Source organism: Chelonoidis abingdonii, chromosome 15, assembly GCF_003597395.2.
Source record: "Chelonoidis abingdonii isolate Lonesome George chromosome 15, CheloAbing_2.0, whole genome shotgun sequence".
In the NCBI taxonomy this organism is placed as follows: domain Eukaryota; kingdom Metazoa; phylum Chordata; order Testudines; family Testudinidae; genus Chelonoidis; species Chelonoidis abingdonii.
Window position 1 is genome coordinate 36,477,744 of NC_133783.1, and position 20,460 is coordinate 36,498,203.

At 39.9% G+C, this 20,460-nt stretch overlaps 1 protein-coding gene across 1 annotated transcript in view; it reads right to left on the reverse strand.

Moving 5' to 3' along the window:
* Positions 1-6,465: 6,465 nt before the first annotated feature.
* The window catches only part of ADGRA1 (adhesion G protein-coupled receptor A1), a 495,656-nt gene continuing 481,661 nt past the window's right edge, over positions 6,466-20,460 (reverse strand). Inside the window, exons 18-19 of the mRNA XM_075072712.1 lie at positions 15,337-15,432; positions 6,466-10,405 (exon numbers count right to left, since the gene is read on the reverse strand). Of these exons, the coding sequence (XP_074928813.1) occupies positions 9,184-10,405; positions 15,337-15,432 (1,318 nt within the window). The 3' untranslated portion in view covers positions 6,466-9,183. The remainder of the gene's footprint in view (positions 10,406-15,336; positions 15,433-20,460) is intronic.

A 20,460-nucleotide genomic window follows, 5' to 3' on the forward strand; every position in this document is an offset into this window, starting at 1 on the left:
TTTACCTCCGCTTGCTATAACTTTGAACCTAAGGCTAGAGGGGGTTCCTCTGGGCTATATGAATCTGATTACCCTATAAAGTATTTTCCATCCTGATTTTACAGAAATGGTTTTTTTTACTTTTCTTTCTTTAATTAAAGCTTTCTTTTTAAGAACCTGATTGATTTTTCCTTGTTTTAAGATCCAAGGGGATTGGATCTGGACTCACCAGGGATTGGTGGGGTGAAAGGAGGGACGATGGTTAATTTTTCCTTGTTTTAAGATCCAAGGGGTTTGGATCTGTGTTCTTCAGGGAATTGGTGAAGCCTCTCAAGGCTGCCCAGGGAGGGGAAGGTTTTGGGGGGGACAAGAAGTGATCCAGACACTGAAATTTCTGGATGGTGGCAGAGTTACCAGATCTAAGCTAGCAGGTCCCCACATTTGTACCCTAAAGTTCAGAGTGGGGATGGAACCTTGACAGTAGCAGAAGGGAAGGGAAGGGGGACAGGACTCCTCCCCCCTCCCCACAAGTCACCCTGGCAACTGTCCTCCCTCACCCGATGGGCAGAAGACAGCTGGGGAGCCTGCAAACAGCCTCTGACCCTGGACAGGGCCCTGGGTGCCCAGGAAAAGAGCAGTGAGGCTATGAATAGCCCTGCTTTCCTCCACATGACAGATACCAGTCAGGCAGTGGAGGAGAAAGAAGGTTTCCCTACAGCTGGCCAACATAGCACTTCCAGGCCCAGCAACTGGCCTGTCTGGAGGGAAGTAGCCTGTCAGGAGGGAACTAGCCACTACTCCTGCCCCTAGCCTGCCAGCAACAGAAGGAGACGGACCATCTCCCCTGCATGCCTTGCAGCCAGCCCACACTGGATCTGGGATTTTGGTTCCAGAGACCCAGCCTGCTTCCCAATGAATCTGCAGGTTCCAAGCATTAGACTTAGGACTGTTCCAGATGGGATTGGATGGTTAGACCCTCTCCAGTGATCCCTGTGGAGGACCTGCATGCTTGCCCCAATATCCTGACTGCTCAGCCAGAAAAGGAACCAGAGTGAGAACCCTATATTACAGTTAGATTGGTAGTTAGGGTTTAATTGTGCACTATTAAGGCACATTGCATCTGCAAAAGGGCTTTCATCTGCCTGCACTGCCAATTCCCAGTATAATAAAATTGTTTCTAACAGCATCTCCTTTCAGGCCTGTAACATGTCTCCACATGTACCACCCGCGCACCCAAGACATGGGGGACAGACAGAACTGAAGGGGCATACATTTTTATTTAGAAACATTGGGGAGTGTGGGACCTAATGTGCTTGCCAGCATAGCTATCAGTAATGAAAAAGCATTATTGATATCTATTGTCATTTTAATCCTCTATGTTTACTGATTGTATATTCCTCTTTAATCAAATCCTTACATACAGTTCCTAGTTATTGTTTTTAATTTGTTTGCTTGTGTGAGTTTGAATTATTTGCAAGCTCAAGGATGGTAGCTGCTGCCCGAGTATGGTAATCTCCTTGTCTCACTGGGGACACTGCCAAGTAGCTTTATATTTTAGCACACCAGAAGGAGGAGTCAGGCACCTTGAGCAGCACCATGAAATGATCCCAGGTGACAGAAACTTTGGAACTGTACAAAGACTATAAGGTACCCCTCTCTTGCACATCATACAGGTACTCGGCCAGTGCTGAAAGAGGAGTTACATGCCTTTGTCACCCTTTTCTTTGCCAGGAATGAACTTAAGAAAATTACATAGATTTAAAACTTTAAATCTTCTGCACAGGAAATGAGGTTATATTTAAGATAAATTATTCATGACTGATATATCTGATTGTTATGATTATAAACTACAGACAGGTTCCAGTAACTCCAAAGTGGTGCCATTATGACATCAGAGCTAACTCAACTAATCAGCAGAGTTCATCTATAGATACTTTGCATGTAAGAATTCTGTTGGTTGCAATGCCTCTGATATGAGGAAGACTGGTCAGATGTTTCAAGAGTGCTCATTGGTAGATTAGTTGGCTCAGTTGTTGCTATTCTTTAAAATTCACAAGACTACATGCTGGCTTGGGTATCAGTACTTGAAAACTGACCATGGCACCACAGCTCCTTAAACCAATAAGATAAATGCAAATTAAGAGCTAGATTCACCAGCACACTTCAGCTGCTTTTTGCTGCTTTGACAATGCAAGTCAGCTATAAACCCGAATTAACTGGCCAGGGTACTCTGGCAGCTTTGCATTGCTCTGGTTTACTGGTTAATTTGCTCCTGCAAATTAAAAAATATGAAAACAATTTAAAGTTGATTCTACATATCTGCAAAGCATTACAAATATTGCATGGGAGCATTCCCATTGGGTTTCTTGTTTACTGTTTATGTGGGATATTTTTTAAAAAACTAAGGAAATTCACAGACAAATTATGTGAAAAGAAAGTTAAGGTTGGAAGCATGTATCAGTACTTTAAAACAATAATACGTCTGATTTTGTCAAACTTAACACAAAATGCTAGATTTCAATATCAACATTAAAAGCCGTAGTCTTCCTTCACACACATTTTTACACTAATGCACGCTCATATATTTCCACAGTGTTGTTTTAAATCAGTGTAAATGCCAGGCTATGTCTAAGCTATGAGCTAGGTGTGTGCTTCCCCTGCTTGTAGACACATACTTGCAGTAGCTCAATGAGAGCTAGCACACATATAAATAGTATTGTACCAATGGCAGCACACGCAATGGCAACAGAGACATGGCTGAGTACGTACCCACTGATTTCAGGTGTTTTTTTTTTTTTTTTTTTTTTTTTTTTAAACTTAGCATAACTCAGCCATGCCTCTCTGCCAGTGCTACTGCAGCTACACTACTATTTGTGCCAGTGCTAGCTCTAACTGAGTTACCACTAATATGTGCACATAGAGCAGGGGCAGCTCCCCCTCCAGCTCACGGTCCAAGTCCCAGTTTCTCCCTCTCAGTCTTTGACCCTTTCCAGATGCACTCCCAGGTCAGTCCTTGCCCAGCCAGTCCTAGGACCCCACTCCCAGCTCCACATCACCTCTCTCTTTCCCCTCCCTGACCACTGGACTCCAGTTCTAATGTCCTCCCGGAGTTCATTATCCAATCTCAGTCTCTCTCTCATGCTGGCTCTTTGCTCCAGTCTCCTTTCTCCCTGTTTCCTTGTACCAGGCCCTTTGGCCAGCCAGTCCCAGTTCTCCCTCAGCACTCCAACTCCTTGTCAGAGTTGTTGTTCTCTCCCCACAGTCCCTAGTCTTCTTCCTAGCCCCAATCTCCTTTTCTAGTCAGCCCCAGACTCTCCCCTTTTCCCAGTTCCTCAGCTGATCTCAGTGTTCCCCACCACAGCTCACTTGCTCCCAAGCTTCACACCATTTCCCTCACCAACTCCCAGTCCCAGTCTCCTTGCCCAACCAATTCCAGCCTCCCCTCATCATGTTGGCCCCTATTGCCAGTATCCTTGCCCAATGAATCCAGTCTCCACACCACCAACCACCAGCTTCCAGTCCCTTCTTCTACTCCCTCCCAGTTTCAGTCTCCTTTCCCAGCCAGTGACAGTCACAGTTTCTCCCCCTCCAGTCCTAGTCTCACTCTACTCCTTTCCCTCTGTCTAGTTCAGCATTTATTCACTCTGCATTTGAATAGGACAGCTTCCTCTTCCATGCTGCATGGGTGCTAGCAAGGGGGTCATTGAGAGCACAAAAAAGACAGGCTCTCTGCTCTCAGTTCTGATCCCTGGCCCCATCCCAGGCCATAGCAACTGGAGGAGCCATTACATGGAAAGTGTACCTGAACACCCATAGCCCTGGCTGGAGCATGCTCAGTCACTCTGTGGGGATGACACATATGCAGTGATTGAAGCTGTGAGAGGCTATAGTGTGCACAGCAAGAATGGAACTTTGGAGAATTTAGTTGCTAAAACTGAATGTGTTGAAAATGTGTGACCTGCTATTTTTCAAAGATGTGGCCTAATTTGGGCAGATTTATGGGGATGGTAATTGGTAAAAGGCATTTCCTTGACACAAAGACCATCCTCCTGCCAAATTTCAACTCTTTGCTCCAAAGCATGGGCGAAGATCACCAGAATTGTTTACCATGGGCAAAAAATAATGTTTGTCCCTAGCCTTATTTGTGGTAATGGCTGAGTGGTTTTTGGATGAAATTTTCCAAATAAATTCAGGTTGAGGTCGATCGTGGAAAACTTCAGCCAAAATGGTTAACATGTGGTAAAGTTACAAGCAACTGAAAACAGGGTCTTACAACAGGAAGTGTAAGGTAACCTTAAGAAATAGTGCTACCAGTTCCACCTATAGTAGGATAAAAGATGGGTAATGAATGAGTGCATTCTGCTAGGAATGAGTACAATTCACAAACCTGAGATTATCATCTTCTCTTTTTCTCCCAAGTTCTTTCCTTTTCCAGCTGCATCCTTCAGGTATTGCTTAGTCTCAGGGGGGTAAGTGGATGGAGCCACCGATATGCTGAGCCAGATGACTTGTCCTTTACTTGCCAGACAGTAGACAATGTACTGCAGGAATGGAGGAGGAGCTACGACAGTTATAATGACCAGCCAATGAAAGAAGTTGGTTGTCTGCCTTCCCAGAGCCCAAGAGTCTTAAGTGATAGATATCACAGTGATTGGTACCTTTAGAAATACATCAAAATAACCCCCAAAGCAGATAGTAGTTGGAAGAGTAACCCTTACTGCTTGGCAGGGGGCATGCATTTAAAACCAACCTCTCTCTCTGACTTGGTATGCTGCATAGTCTTAAGGCATGAAATTTATCAGGGAGGGTGGACAGCTCTAGAAACTGCAGAAGCTTGAAGGCCAAATCCTGACCTTTCCCATTAGACAGCAGTAAAAGCTGCTTTAGCACTTCAGTTTCATTTATGCTGTCTGCCTGGACCAGACTAGTCCAGAGGACATTCAGGTTGTGTGGGAAGGTGGGGGTGAATTTATTCATTTTCATCTGGAGCTGTAGTAATTTCTGCAGAGAAGATATAGAGCAGGGAGAGAAGAGAGGACCAAAATATATGTCTTTTATTTTACATGCACGCACGCACACACAGATTTATACCTTGATAAAAGTGCAGCTGGCTTTGAGGAATCATAGGGGATTACACCCTTCTACATCTTCCAGTCTCCAAGGCAAGGTGATTCACCAAAAAGCTCCAGGTGACATCTCATTCTGGAACTTTTGTGTGGGTCAGGCCTTTTCTGTCAAAAAACCCATTCTGTTTTCACAATCTGCTTAGACTTACCCAGACTGCCCCACTGACTGTCTGAAGGAAGGAACATGCTTCACTGTAGAAACAAAGAAGCACTGAGCACTAACAGGACCTCCACAACAACATCCTCAAGTGCTCAGGGAGCATAGCATTATGGACTCCATCCCAGGGCATAGATCAAAGGGGGCCAACCATTGGGAAGATTTGTGGCTGAACCTCAGGGGGTGTTTCCTTCATGATATACTTATGCTTCTCTGACAACATAGCTCTGCTAGACTGTTTAGCGCCATCTGGACTCTGGATGCTCCTGGACCAGGATTTGTTCCTGAGTCTGAATGTGAGCATGACTGTGTGAACATCTGGGAACAGCACACATGCCCCCCGCATAATTTTCAAACATTTATAATTTATTTCCATATTGAATTTTTTTACATGAGGTTAAGCAAGAATTCCTCATGCAAAACTGCATGTGTGCCATGATCCAAGTCTTAAAAGAAAGCCACTTTGGGGTGCCCAAAACTGAACTAATTAAAACTGGAAGCTGTGTTCATACACAGAGTTAAGAATATATCCATCATAAGAAATTGGAGTAATAAATTTGATCCTTGTTAATGACCTTTATTTAGAGTTCAGTATGAACGTTAATTACCAACCCTCAAGTGATCTGTCAGGCAGAGGATATTTTTAAAAGTTTATGCTTTCTTGGATTATATCATCATGGGAGTTACATTGGAAACCATAACTGCCACACTGGATTTGACTGATGGTCCATCTAATCCAGTATTCTATCTCCAACATTTAAGAGTAAGACAGAACTTTAATTTTAAGCCCCGTAATGTCAATTGCCTGTATCAGTCTCAGAAAATTACCTTTGGGGCTGAAATTTCTCATGCTTTGTCTCAGGCCAGGAAGTGATCTATAAAAATCTCTTCTGCCACTTTTGTTATATTCATGCACAACTAAAACTAATGTTAGTATTCAGGTGGGTTACATGTGCATGACCAGGAGGGAATTTGTTAGTACAATATATCTGCTATCCTATATGTATTTCACTGACTTTATTTTTATGTCATAAGAAATCAGGTAAAGTCAATGATTCACTGACTCTAAATGACAAAAAAAAAATCAACAACAATGAAATTATCCCATTTATCGTAGAAAAAAAGTCAAAAGCACAGAAAGAATTTTGGTCAAATCTGATGTTATAAAACATTTTTTAATTTATTTAATATCATGTTCTCCTACTCTGTAGTTATATATTTCTGAAAAAATAATATGCAAACAGATTATTGCATAACACATCTTTTCCAAATTAGCCCCAAAATATTTACTAAATTAATATTTTAACACAATAAGAAAGGTGTTTTCATATTTAACGTTAATTTTCCAGAGAGTTTTATCACATAAGATATTCTGTGGAAAGCAGCACCTATTTTACTTCTTTGTAAGCCATTATGAAGATCATACACAAGCCTCTCAGACAAAACAACACGGGTGACAGAAACACAAGCTGAATAAAGAGCCTCACTGAGTGTGTTCTAGCAAAGTGAATATTTCACCTGGCCATGTATGTGGGATATTTTGCCTAATGGCCTATAGACCCTCTAAGATTCATTTATTACAGAATGAATATATAGTGCTGAGATACAGAGAAGTGGTATTTAGCATTATGTCTGTGCTTGCTTAGGGCTCACTGTCTATGTGAAATGATAATAAAATAATATTAAAATGAAAATAATTATTAAACAGAAAATATTGCATTATGCAAACAATGAAAATACTGTATTTTAGTTTTGAGACAGTTCAAGCACATACAGCATATACACAATAAAACACAGTTGTTTTTTTTTAAATTCCCCCCATCATTTAAAGAAGCAGTCATGAAACGGTTGTATACTGGTTTAAAACTCAACAACCAACTAGTGCATTCTTCCTGCTCACCTTTTAACGCCACACATAATACGAAATGGATACATTACACTGCTGTAGTTTACAATATATATTTCAAATTTACAAAAATACAGAAAAACGATTTCTTGCACTCAGATACTGAGCATTAACCCTTTGAGTACTAATTCCCACCTGCAACACTGCAGAACACATTCATTTGACTTATGCACTTTTATAACATTGCAACAATTATAATTGTCATCTATATGTACACTGTTAGGAAATGTATTCCTACATAACTTAAAAAAAAAGTAGGGACTAAAAAACTGCAGCTAAAACACAAATGATGGACTGAAGCTTGTAAGTATTTCTGCAAAATACACATTGTAAATTGATGCTCCATCAAGGGGCTTTTATTATTTGTTCTTTTCTCTATAGCAATGTATCAGCTACCCAAGCCTGTCTTAGAATATGACAGACTTGTTCACATGGCCATACAACATTGTGCTTTGTCTTTTTATTTATGGAACCACTTCTCTCCTTTCATTGCAGACATTTTTCTTCCAGCTATCTGTTTCTGTTCACATTATATAACTCATTCTTACTTTGCAGCCTTCTTATTTTAAAAAACAGTTTCATTTCACATAAGGATAATTATAAATCAGCTCTGTCCTGTGAGTTGACGCTTTGTGTACAGACGTTCATGGACAAAGAATTTCTTGCCAAAAGCCTTGTTAGCAGAGAATGTTACTGACCCTAAAATGCCCCATGGTTGAGCGGAATTAATGAACACAAGTAACTGCTTTTGAAGGTCAAATTTGCATTAAAGGATAAAGACAATCTGAAATTTGCTGGGACGGAAAGTGGTTTTCACATAACATGTGAAATTAATAAATTAGTATCTGGAAAGTTATGTTTCTGGAAAATGACTAAATGTTCACTTTCCTAACAACTCTGGACTACATGGTTCATATGATTAAATAGACAATATAGTATATACAGTCTTTCTGAACTAGATTAAGCTATTTTTAAGAAAATGACAGTAGTCCTCAAAGAGTTAATGATAAAACTGCTCTATCTAAACAGATTTTTGAAAGGTTATTGTGAAACAGCTTACAGATTTGTTCAAAAGGCATACTTTACAAAGAAGTGTAAAACTTGTTGAGACAATTGCTATTACACTGCACAGTGTCACATACAATGAGTAGTGCATGCTCTGTAAAGACATTAGAGTGGACCCTTATCAAAGCTATCATATAACCTTATACAAAGGATTGTGCCACTTAAACTAGTGCAGTAGTGATTTTTTGTAGATTCATAATGCTCTAGATTAATACCAACAGGGTTTCCACAGCCTTTTACAATACTTGTTTTTACACATGTAACACTACAACACAGCAAATGGTATATCCTGACGTATGTCATGCAAAATACAATCAATACAGCACCATAGATGTAACAGACATTACCTAGTACTTCTTTCCAACAAGAAAAGAGACGTAACGGAGACTGTACATTACATGATTTTACAGGCCATATGCTACAGAAGATCGTTAGAGGCAGTATCACTTTGTAGGGCTAAAAAGCTGTATCAATAATTTTATAAAATCCTGCTCCTCGTTTTTATTATTGTAACTTCTGATTAAAATCCATGGCACAGTAATAATATTTTGCTACAAAAATAAATAAGTAAAAGATGCAGATATGTATATAAAAGAGTCTGAAGTTATCATAGAGTTAAAAAAAACAAAATCATGAATTAAGTGATGTATTTCTAAAGAAATACTGTTCTTTGTAACAAAAGGATATTGCCTCTTATATTCAGTACTCTAGACTTCAGTTTCAAATTCTCTCCCAGAACAATTTTCTAACATTCTTTTAAAAATAACTTCACTTTTAAAACACTGCTGCTGCTTCTCTCTTTTAGTCACTCATTCAGAAAACAGAAATAAAGGTGGAAAACCTGTACAATTTGCTGATGTGCTACACAAACATGTAATCTTATTCAGTTTAGAATAAAAACAAAACTGAAGATGATGTGAGTTGAAAAGGACAATATAGTAGCCCATGAACTACACAGTAGTTTCATTCTTCCAAGGACCAGTTTTGATATTTCCTGTGCTATCTGAACTGTATATCATGGCTTCATGCACATTTCCCTTGAGAATTCCATTGTGATTAGTTGTATTAAATGGCAATGATTGTGTTCGTGGATGCATCTCAAAATGAGCTGTATGGTGCACAGTGTCACTTTCTGGGATTTTAGCACAACTGTATATTACAGTACTTGCATCGCTACTTTCAGGCTGGTTGATAGTAGGATATGCATCACTTTTCGCACAGCAAGCCCGTCTGTGCCCCGACTGACTATCATGCGTACTGTGTGGACTGTCTGTATGTGAACTGTGGATGCTGCCATCAATGCTCGAAGGAATATGATAGGCATATTCTCTTTCTCCTGCAGATCTATGTCGACTGAAGTAACGTGGTTTAGTTCTGCTTTTCAGACATCTGTGAATGTGCATGTTGGGCCTGAAAGTTCCCTCGTTATGCACATGTATATGAGCTTCATCATCCAAAAGTTGATCACAGTGCATTTTTGCACAACATGGTGTAACTGGTGAAAGGCAGTTAACATGGTTTTGAACAGTTTGTAGATTAGTAAGCTTGCAGTGATTAGCAGCTGGCTGATTAAAAACAGCTGATTTGTTAGGACATGGTGACTCTTGAAGACACGGTGCATGAACCTGCGTGTCCCCATTGACATTAATCTTTGGGCGGACATTAACTTGTACAGAATATGTGCTTCTTCTAGATGGGCAACAGGACCACCAGCAATGCCATACATCATCTCGCTTTGCACAGTGATGGATGAGAATGAAGAGCCCCAAGGTCACACAAAATGCTCCATAGAGGCAGCTAAATATCATATCCAAGAAATGTCCTTGAGATACAGCAAGTGCTCCAAAGGTCCAAGTGGCAGTAAACAAGAACAAAGTGAACGCCGCAGCTCGAAGCTGAGCCTTAAACGAGTGCTCGTTTTCCAACAAAGAAGAAGAAATCATGGAGCATGTTGTCTGGGAAACTGACCCAGAGTCTGTAATATGACTATGACCCACTTCAGTACTTGCCAGTCTTTGCTGATCTTCTGTCCTTTCTTTTAATTCATACTTGCGTTCAGGATGACGCTTCAATTGCACGTATGTACAGAGAAAGTAAACACAGGTGACTAGCGCAATGAACGCTACTGGCCCATAAAATGCACCGAGGCTAGGTTCCCAAGCCATCCAACAACTGCAAACAAACAAACAAAAAAGTGAAAGTCAAATTAATTTTTAAACCCAAATTTGACATAATGGACAATGTCTCATATGTACAATACATTGGTTTTGCCTTAACAGCATGATATCCCCTTGATGTTTATGGAGAGCTCCCATTAATGTCAAGGAAACTATTAAATGTTAGCAATGGGAGGGAGAGAATATGATAATCAAGGTTCATTATTCTGAGTCGTCACCCCAGTCCCATTAAACACATATTTAGACTGAGATACTTTGGACTCTGGATTTACTGACTTTTTTTTTTTTTTTTTAAAGGAACTAATACATTGTAATGTAGTATATTAAGGCTGGAGTTTTCCAAGGAGGTTAAGTGAATTAGGCACCCAAATCTGATTGAAATTTAAGGACAATTAGCCACCAGATTCCTGCAGGCTCTTTTAAAAATCCGAGCCTAAATAAATATCTTAAAGACTCAAGGAAGATATTAGGTTTTCGTTGCAGGTACTGCATGAGAAACACAAATGAATAGGATTCACCTTTTTGTATCATTACACTTTTCAGTTTTCCTTTTGGTAGGGGCGAGATAAAAAGCAACAGCAAAATAAACATGTTGTAAAGGAAAGGAGAGAGCCACATTCCCAGCCATACATAAGCTCCAATCATCAGATCCTGCACTAAGCACAGCTCATCGGACTTAGTAGTTGGAAGATAAAAAGTGGCTGCATATCAGCTTTGAGCTCCCCCTGTTTTGGTTGCTAGGGGCTAACTTGTTAAGTTTGAGCAGCCTTTTAGGGAATCTTTATGGACACTGTTGCTCAGGCAGTGCAAAATGGTTGTAGCATGGGACAATATCTGGTCACACTGTATATAACACAACCGTATGTACTTTTAGAACATCAACTACATACTTAAGGGTAAAATCCTAAAGATAATCTGCATGGCAGTATAAGCTGCAAATGCCTCATTTGGTTACATACACTAGATGTAAACTGAGCAGAGCTGTACTGGGGATAAATGGAGCTTTGTGGAGATTAGGCACTGCAGGAAATGTCACCCAAAGAGTCCAGATTGACACCACTCTGCACCACTCTGATTGGCCCCTGCTCATGATTTAACCCTGGAATGTGGCCCAGGAGGTTGTCTGTACAACCACACAGACTTCTGATCTGCTATTGTAATGCTGACAGACCCCAGTCATCGGGATCAAAATGGGGAACCTCTGGAGCTTAGTGCATGAGCCTCTACAGCATGAGCTAAAAGCCAACTGGCTGTTAGCTCACGCTGTAGAGCAGACTCATTAATTGCTCTCCAAGTGGTCTCGGTGCCACTAGATGGGACAGAACACCTCACCCAGAAGGTGTGTGGGTTACACTATGACTCTAGACCTCACTTTGCTTTCTGACCTCCAGTCTCCAATCCCAGCCTGACTGACCCTGACTCAGTCCACCTGATTCCCACCCGGTAACTGTCTCTGATATCCAGCCTCTGACCCCAGCCTGACTCTGACTCTTGTCTATGGATCCCAGGTCTAGCAATTACTCATTCCTGCTCACTACCTACCACCTTGTGGCTGTCCTTGACTTGCAGACACCAGCTCAGTTGTGATCACAAGGTCAGACCACTTACGCCCCCGGTCCTTTACACTGTGGTCATGAGGCAGCAGGAGTTACTTCAACCCTAGTGCTGTAGTCATTTAAGTATTGTGGAGAAAAGGTAACAGGACAGTGTTCCTTTTCTATTTATTTCAAACAAAACAGCAACACATGCTAGCTGAGGGAGGGAGAACAGATGAAGTCCCTTTCTGTTTGCCAATATGATTGCTATTTGGGGATTGCTATTTTCCCCCCGATGACGCTCTTCTATTTCTCTTTGGCTGAGTCCCATTTCCGAAACATAAGAGTTCTCTGAAACCTGCACTGACCCTTTTCAGTGTCTCTCCTGTGGCCCACTGACATTTAAGCCAGGGAGGAGCCCACCATGAGCAAATGACCATTTCCACAGAAATGCAAATGTTGAGATGGATGGATGAGTGGTATAAGCAAGAAAGACCACATGAGGAATATGTTTGTTAGCGACAAGCTCAAAGTAACAGTCTCACAGAAAAATGAGGGTGTGCTGGCTCAGAGGGTTTGGTCATGTAAACCACAGTCCTGACAGCTATATGGGTAAGAGAGTCCAGCAGATCAAGATTGAAGAAAAAACCAGAGAGGCTGACCCAAGAAAAAAGTGGTAGGATGTTATAACAGAAGACATCATCATGTGGTCTGATAGAGGATATGGTATTAAACAGAACACTTTGGAGCGAGAGGATTCAGAATGGATCCAGTTTGAGGCAAGGAAGAAAAACAAGAAGGACCTACTCTCCTGCTGGGAGGTAGACGAGATTCTACCTTCCCAGTGTCATTCTTCAGAGTTCACTATCTACATATGCCATTCAGAGTGAGAGGTAACTCAGACTCTTTGATGTGGGCTCCATAATGCAAAAAATAATTATGCATGTCAACAGTGGCCCCTTAGGGAAAGGAAAGTGGGATGGAAGAGGCATGATACTTTATTTACCATACTGATTCACAGTCCACTAATACAAAATAGGGTTAGCATTTACAGCCAGAGGTGTGCATGATGCTTTACAGGAGAACAGAAGTCCCCAGTACTGGATGTGGTCCATCTAATACAATGGTTCTGAAACTTTTCCATGCCAGGACTCCCTCTCCCCACACTCTCATGTAGCCAGAATCTCCTCGACCATTTAGTAATATGAGTGGTCATACTCTCTGGGTTCAGAACCCCCTCATCTAACAAAATTCAGCCATGGTGTGTTTTGGTCAGCTTGAGTAGCATTTATATTTGATTATTATATTTACATTTTTGATTCTGAACTCTGATCTTTAACAGATGCACACAATTTTTTATTTATTTCCTAAGCACCTCAGGGGTTAAGTATTCTGCCCTTCTGACAAAAGACCAAGATGATTTTACTCCCAGGGTCATAGGAAAACAGGTTAACACCTACTTTTCATTTGATAAGGGTAAAGCACCAACGTGTGTGCATACATTAAATAAGTTCCAGTGTTCCACATTTGATGTAAAGTGAAAACCGGAACATTTCCCAGTAGAACATTGTCTCAGGATGGTGTTGTTTCACATGGAATCTCATCATGGATCACTTCAAAAATCAGTTCCTCCGTTTCATAAAAAACATGCTGAAGTTACTGCATCTATATATTTGTGTGTTAACATTATTAAAAATGAATCAGGCACATAACCCACTGTGCTGCTCAATTTGTATCTTTCCTAGATAATTTTATAACCATCCCTCACCTGCTTTCCGCTTTCTGTACAGATTTTGATATCTGGTATTGATTGTCTGTGATTAAAGTGATTAAAGAAGTACAACCTCTGTAATTGTGCTGAAATAAAAAAAGTGTCTCACAGATTTATGAACATAAATAATCAAGTCTTTAATATATTGTTGATTATAAGTGATTGTTTAATTGTACATGTTTGAATAAATATGTTTTGAATATATGACAGGGATGGTCTGGGTAGGTACCAGCTAAGATAAAGTTGCTTAGGGTCTGTACTAAGGTAGTCAGGTTTTACAATTTAATTCTCTCTGAAAATGATTTTGAAAGGTCAAATATTTAATTATTATACCTTTCACTTTGTTTCCAGACAGCTCTATTTCTACTCATTTCCATGGCTGCTTTGAGATGTATCAAGATGCATTTTCAAAGCACCATAGCATTAATTGAAACTGAAGCCCTTCCAAGAATCAGTAACCCTGTATTGACACAATGGACTGAAAGTTCCATTAGAGCACTGATCACTGGCATGATGAATCATCTCCATGTAGCCAGTGTCAATTGCTATTCTAAACCACTTCCTGTTCAGCTCTTCAGGAAAAAGCCTAGTGGGGGCCTCCTTTGACATTCCCCACCCCCAGGCAACAAGAGCAACTAATGTAGTGAAGATGCCTCAAGCACCAATATGTGACAGCAGTACAGCCACCTTGGTCAGACTAAGTAGTAAATGGTTGGGTCACAACTGCAAGACAATATTGCTGAGATGTTTCTGGGTTGCTGAAACCCCAAGAATGTCTTTTTTAAGGAAAAAATATAGACAGGGTTTTTTTATATATATAATTTTGAAATTACATGAACAATTTCTTCATTTACAAAGAATAGTCTATTTCCTTTTAAGGTTGGGGGCTAAAAGGGTTGATAGCGCCCCTTAAAAAATGCTTCGCATTAGGTATTTTGTAGCAGTCATAATGATACTAAGCAAAATGTGGAGGGACAACGTCTGGGCACCAGATAGGTGCACGCAAGTGGGGGTTTCTGGTCAGCTCAGGGAAGTGTGGTACTTATTCCTCTGATACCAGCTGGTGTACATGAGGGTGTGCTTTCATCATTGCCCCTTTTAGGGTTTCTCCAATGACAGTCAGACAGTGAGCATTATGACTGTCCATTGCACAAGTATGCAGGAAGTAGGGAAGGTCATGTTGAGCTGTCACTCCCCACCCAGCACAAACCCAAGCAGAGCCAGTTATAGTCTGGTTGCACTGGGTTGAATAGAAGAATACATGGTAAATCAGAAAGTAGTTAGAGACATAATCAAGATTTTGTTGTTTCTGATTGGCTAGTGTAGTCATTTTTATACAATACATGCAACAATACACGATTACAGTGAATGTAAATCAAATGTAACTCCACTGATACCAGTGGAGTCAAGCTGATATAAAACTGATGGTAAATGAGCAAAGCAGCAGACACAAAGTGAGACAATGATCTTTCACAGCCTTTATTTCATGCAAGCAAATATGAAATTTTATCTTAAATTTTTATGTTTCTGTCCCTTATGAAGACAGAAACATTTATCAGCATCTGACATAGACATATTACTTATTTCTGAGAGTATTTTATTATAATGCTATATACTTACTATGGGGCATTGCCTTCAATTCCATAATTATTGATGTTGGTCGCTGCTGTAATCCCACATATAATAAAAGGAACACCTCCACTAATTAGATAAAATCTGTCAAGAGATAACAATAGATATTTTAATTTTTTTGGTTTGCAATTGCTAGAATTATTTTTAAACAGTTTTTCTTTTTTGTAAAAAGATAACAATGCACAATATAGCCTGAAACATTAAACATCAGAAACATAAATCAGAAAATCAAGAAAATAAAATCAAAGCCCTATATTGATCCATTTCAGAATTTCCTCACAATCTCTTGACTTGTAGTTTCAATATGTATAATTACACTCAAAAAACGACCTCAGTAATGAGAAAGTTCTTACAACATCTCAAATAATAAGCTATTCCTCCTACTTAAATGTTTTTGCTTTATATATATATATATGCACTATAAATTCAGAAAGTACAGCCAAGTCAGCTGTTTATGGTCTATATCCAACCTATATTTTCTCAGCAGCTTCTGTCCTACAGAGGTTCTGGGGTAACAAAAACTGTTTCCTAGCTGACAACTCTGAAATGGAGGAGAAGAGAGGCGGTCCATTGGGCAGAGCTTGCCCTCCACACAAGGACACACTGCTGTGATGAGGGCCCTTTCCGCTAAGGTATGGCAATCAGGATGATAAAACCTCCCTCTGGCTACTGCTCCTCACTAGTGAAGGGTGGTGACCCAGCACTCTCAGTAACAATTTAATGCCCTCATCCTGCATCCGCATCCATGTGAGCAAACCTCTGAACTCCTGACCAAGGCCTCACAAAAATCTAGCAAAATATACATTTTAATATCTTTCTTTGGTAAGTGGTATGAAAAGATTGGAACACATAATTTCACACCCATTTAACTGGTTAAATACCACATTACTTGGAACCAAATTAATCCCAATAAGGGGAATTAATACTAATACTGTCCCAGTTCAACAGCAGTTATTACCATTCACTATCATTAGGCTAAATCAGAGTCCTAGGAGATGTCCCTTTGAAGCAGCCATCCTGTTTTATTACGTTCGAATTCAGCAGAGTGGACTGTAATATTATTTTACATTTGCATAGCACCTTCCCTTCCAAAGCAAACAGCAAATTATGTATATAATGCAGCACTGAACTGCTGTGACCTCTGAGATAGGTCCACTGGTGCACAGGAGACTGAAGAATAGTTATGGTGGAAAGGAATTTTGTTCAGTGGCCCAAGGAGAAAACTCAATTTTTTAGAGACAGTGTTAGCTCTTTAATATCCACACAGAAAACTTTAGTTTGTAGAGTGTTATCTGAAAAAACCACACAGTAAGCACTGTTGAACTCACTTTATCCACCTTTAGGAGGAAGGCCTGAGATAACCCTGCTTAGCTTTGAACCTGTGGCTGCAAGGACACTACTCCTTTCAAATCAGAGAACCAAGCCCCTCCTGCAGGCTCCTGTAAGCTCTGTTGTTGCTCTCTGTGTGCATCCTCCCTTATCTCCTATTCAAACCAGATTTTCTTTCTGCAGAAACAATTTTTTTCTCTTTTATCACCTCTCAACTGTGGAAGGCAGTAGAGTTAAATTATAGGAGGGGATATTTTTTTCTTCCCCACCCAGTACTTTCTGCTCCTCCAAACAAAAGGGGAACCTCTTACTTATACAACACATTATTGTGTGAGGTTCTGATCTGAGATCAGAATCTGGTCCCTATATTTTCCAAAGCCCTGGTCAAACATTAAATAATCTCATAGTCATTGTAAGATGGTGCTTGGGCAGACTAGTGAAACAGAGGTACAGTGAGTGGAAGTGACTGCCCCAAGATCACTCAGCAGGCTAATCAGAATCAGGGTTTTAATCCAGATTCTTTTGGTTCCTGGGCCCAAAGTTAGAGGCCACTTTGTAAATAGAAAGATTGCACAGCAAAGCTTATAGCACACTTTGTCCTAGGGTTCCAAGCTGTAAAAAAAAAAGCAAAGAAACTTACCAGAAAATCACCCCGCATATGCCTCTTTCAGCTTTTATACCTTAAGCACAGTTCCTTCAAACTTGGCTTAACTAGATCTCAATAAGTGCTACAGAATAAGCTAAGTCCAGACAAAATCCATTCAGCCATTGCTACTTTATGATTATGTACTGTAATCATTTTATGATCTCGGCAGATAGGACAAATGTAGTGAATGTATTTTTTTACACACACAATTCAAAGCTGGATGAATGAAGTTTTCAGAAATGTTTTAAAAAATGAGTCTGGGTAGAGACAAAGCATGAAACATTTCAGACCAATTAGTCTGAGAAAATTATAAGAAACACAAAAACAGGAACGTACAGATCTGTATAGGAAATCACATTTCAACCTTAAGTATAGTAGTCAGAAAAATTTCACTATATTACATTCTATAATCTCACTTTCTATCTAGACACATTTCTTCTACGTTGAATACACTGACACACTTTGTATATCCTTAAACCCTATAAACACTTCTATTGTAAATCTTTGAACACTATAAAATATTAATCTGTTTTAGGTTTTCAACAGAAATATGTCAATATCACACAGGGTACTGTGCTGTGCTGTATGCTGGTAATTCTCAGATGCCCTGGAAGTAGTTACCTACATGATGCTCCAGAAATGTGGCAATATCCAGCCAAATGTCTGTCCTGTCTCACTACTAAACATAGGAAAATACATTCTAGAAGGGACACAAAGTGAAGTCAAATGCTTTCAATGCACCCGAGGTACACATCACAGCACGGTGCCTGCCCTGTCTCAATGCTATTTAAAAAGAAAACAACAAAACACAGGCTATAAATGATACTATGTACAAATGATTCCTCAGCTATGGTATCAGTCCTCCTCAGGAATAGAAAATAACTCCCAGAAAATATGTGGCTGAGAAATGAATCTGGGTGTCAGATGAATGGCACAAAGCAAAATGAAGACAAAATATGGAGAAATGGGAGTTAAAGAATAAGAGCTAGGTTATATGCACTTTGGGGCAGGAACCATGTATTCTTGTTTATCTGTATAGAGACTAGAACACTATGAGTGCTGTAAATATTATATTAATGAACAAACAATAAGTATCTGATGATTGAACAAAGAGGAAGAGGCATTGTTCAAGATGGTCCACAGGAATATAACTAGTAGTTTAGGAAACTTAGATCATTTTTAATGTGGTCTATGAAATATTAGAAGAGTCTGCCAAGAGAAGAAGTGGATGACGGCTCAGTATTTGAGTCATTTAAAATGACTGGACAAAGGACTGGAGGAAATACTGCTGGGACAATTTGTTAGGAGACTGGACTATGTGACACAATAGGTTTTTTCCAATCATTAGTGGTTATGCAATATTTTACTATTAAAAGGAGAACATTTATAAATGCAAATAATTTCTAAGAAGCAGCCAAGAACAGAATTCACAACGCAGAGGAAAGAAAAACCACAATAATGAATAAAAAAGAGGAACAGGCTGATAACAGTTAGTAACATTTAGTTCTTACAGAGCACCTTTCATCTGAGGGAATTAAGGTGCTTTATAACATTAATTGATTTAACCTTACAAACCCCTTCATGTGGTCAATAAGCATTATTAACCTTGTCATACCGATAAGAAAACTAGCAAAGAGAGATAATGTGGTTGGTCCAAGGTCACACAGAAAGTCTCTCTCAGAACCAGACCTCTTGATTCCCAGTCCTGTGCTTTAAACAGAAGACTATCTTTCCACCCTGTTAGAGTAAAATGAAGGGAATGGGTCACAACATGCCATCCAGGAAACAGTTTCCACATCAAGGAGCTTACAAGAAATGGGATTTGCCGCCCCTTGGAGGAAACAAGGCCATCATCCCTCATTAAACTCTGACATCTCCTGGATCTTAGAAGCAGGACTGAGGATTCACAAGGAGGGCTGGGCAGCTCTGTGCTACTCCAGGGGCTTGTTGATGCCCAGGTGTCCCTGCTTATAACTGGCTATTATTCCCTGAAAGCGTTTGAAAGCATGTAGATGGAACCTGTGAGAGTTAAGCCTCACAGTGTTAATACTAGCTTCTATTTGTATTTCCTTCTTGGATTGCCAGGGAATGTCACAAACAGCAGCTTTTCCTCACTCAAATCAATGGAGCTCAAACATACAGAATTTTGTCGGGGTGAGATGGGGTGTTCCTCTGAGATCAGAGCAAGAAGAGTACTGATCAGGTTCAGCTCCTCTCCCTGCAGCATATTTTCTGCTATTTCAATAGATTTTCAATTACTTTCATCTTACATCAGGAAAGATCAGGGGGAATATTCTTGCCCAATGACACACGTACACAATCCAGTATAGTAACTAATTTTGTGGTGTGAAGTGCAACTTTTCCCCATAAACAAACACACATCTCTCCATCACATTCTCGTCTCATGTTTACTTTCCCATTTTTTTACACCACTCACCTTTTTTCATTTGCTTTTTCAGAGTTTCCCTTAGCATTTATATACTCCCCTAAACTTACCTTATCTTCCTCTTGGTACATCTGGGTTTCAGAGCTTGGCTCTGTGCCCTTTGGCTTTTCATTTTCTGATGACCTTCTCCATCTTTGCATACAAGACACTCAGTTTTTTACATCCAGTTCTATTTGTGCTTCACCCTCTTTAACTAAGCCTGGCCTTAGCCAGTATGCATACAAGGTTTACAGCCAAACCAGTGCCTCCACTTTGAATTTTTATTTCTCCTTTGTTTTACTAGCTCTCCTTTTTATTTACTATGTGCACACTGACTCATCACCAGATTTATTTAAAGTATCTGGAATAGATGATGCCATAACTTCTTAGCATTATTGAAAAATTGGCAGAGATATGGGCTAACTATTAAGAGATAGACACATGACATTGGCTTGCCTAAACTTCAGACAACAGGTGAAGGTGCTTGCTGTTCACACTGTGACCTTGTTGGATGCATACAAACTCAGCAGTTGTCTCAGCTGAAGGAATGCAGATTGCTAGCTACAAATAAGGTTTCCCATGATTGGGCACTCATTTGACATCTGCATACATTTATTTACATGAAAAATGCACTCCTTCCATTTGAAGAAGCACCTATCCTTTGCTCCAGGACATACACACACACAAAGTTATAAAAATAGACAAATCTTCT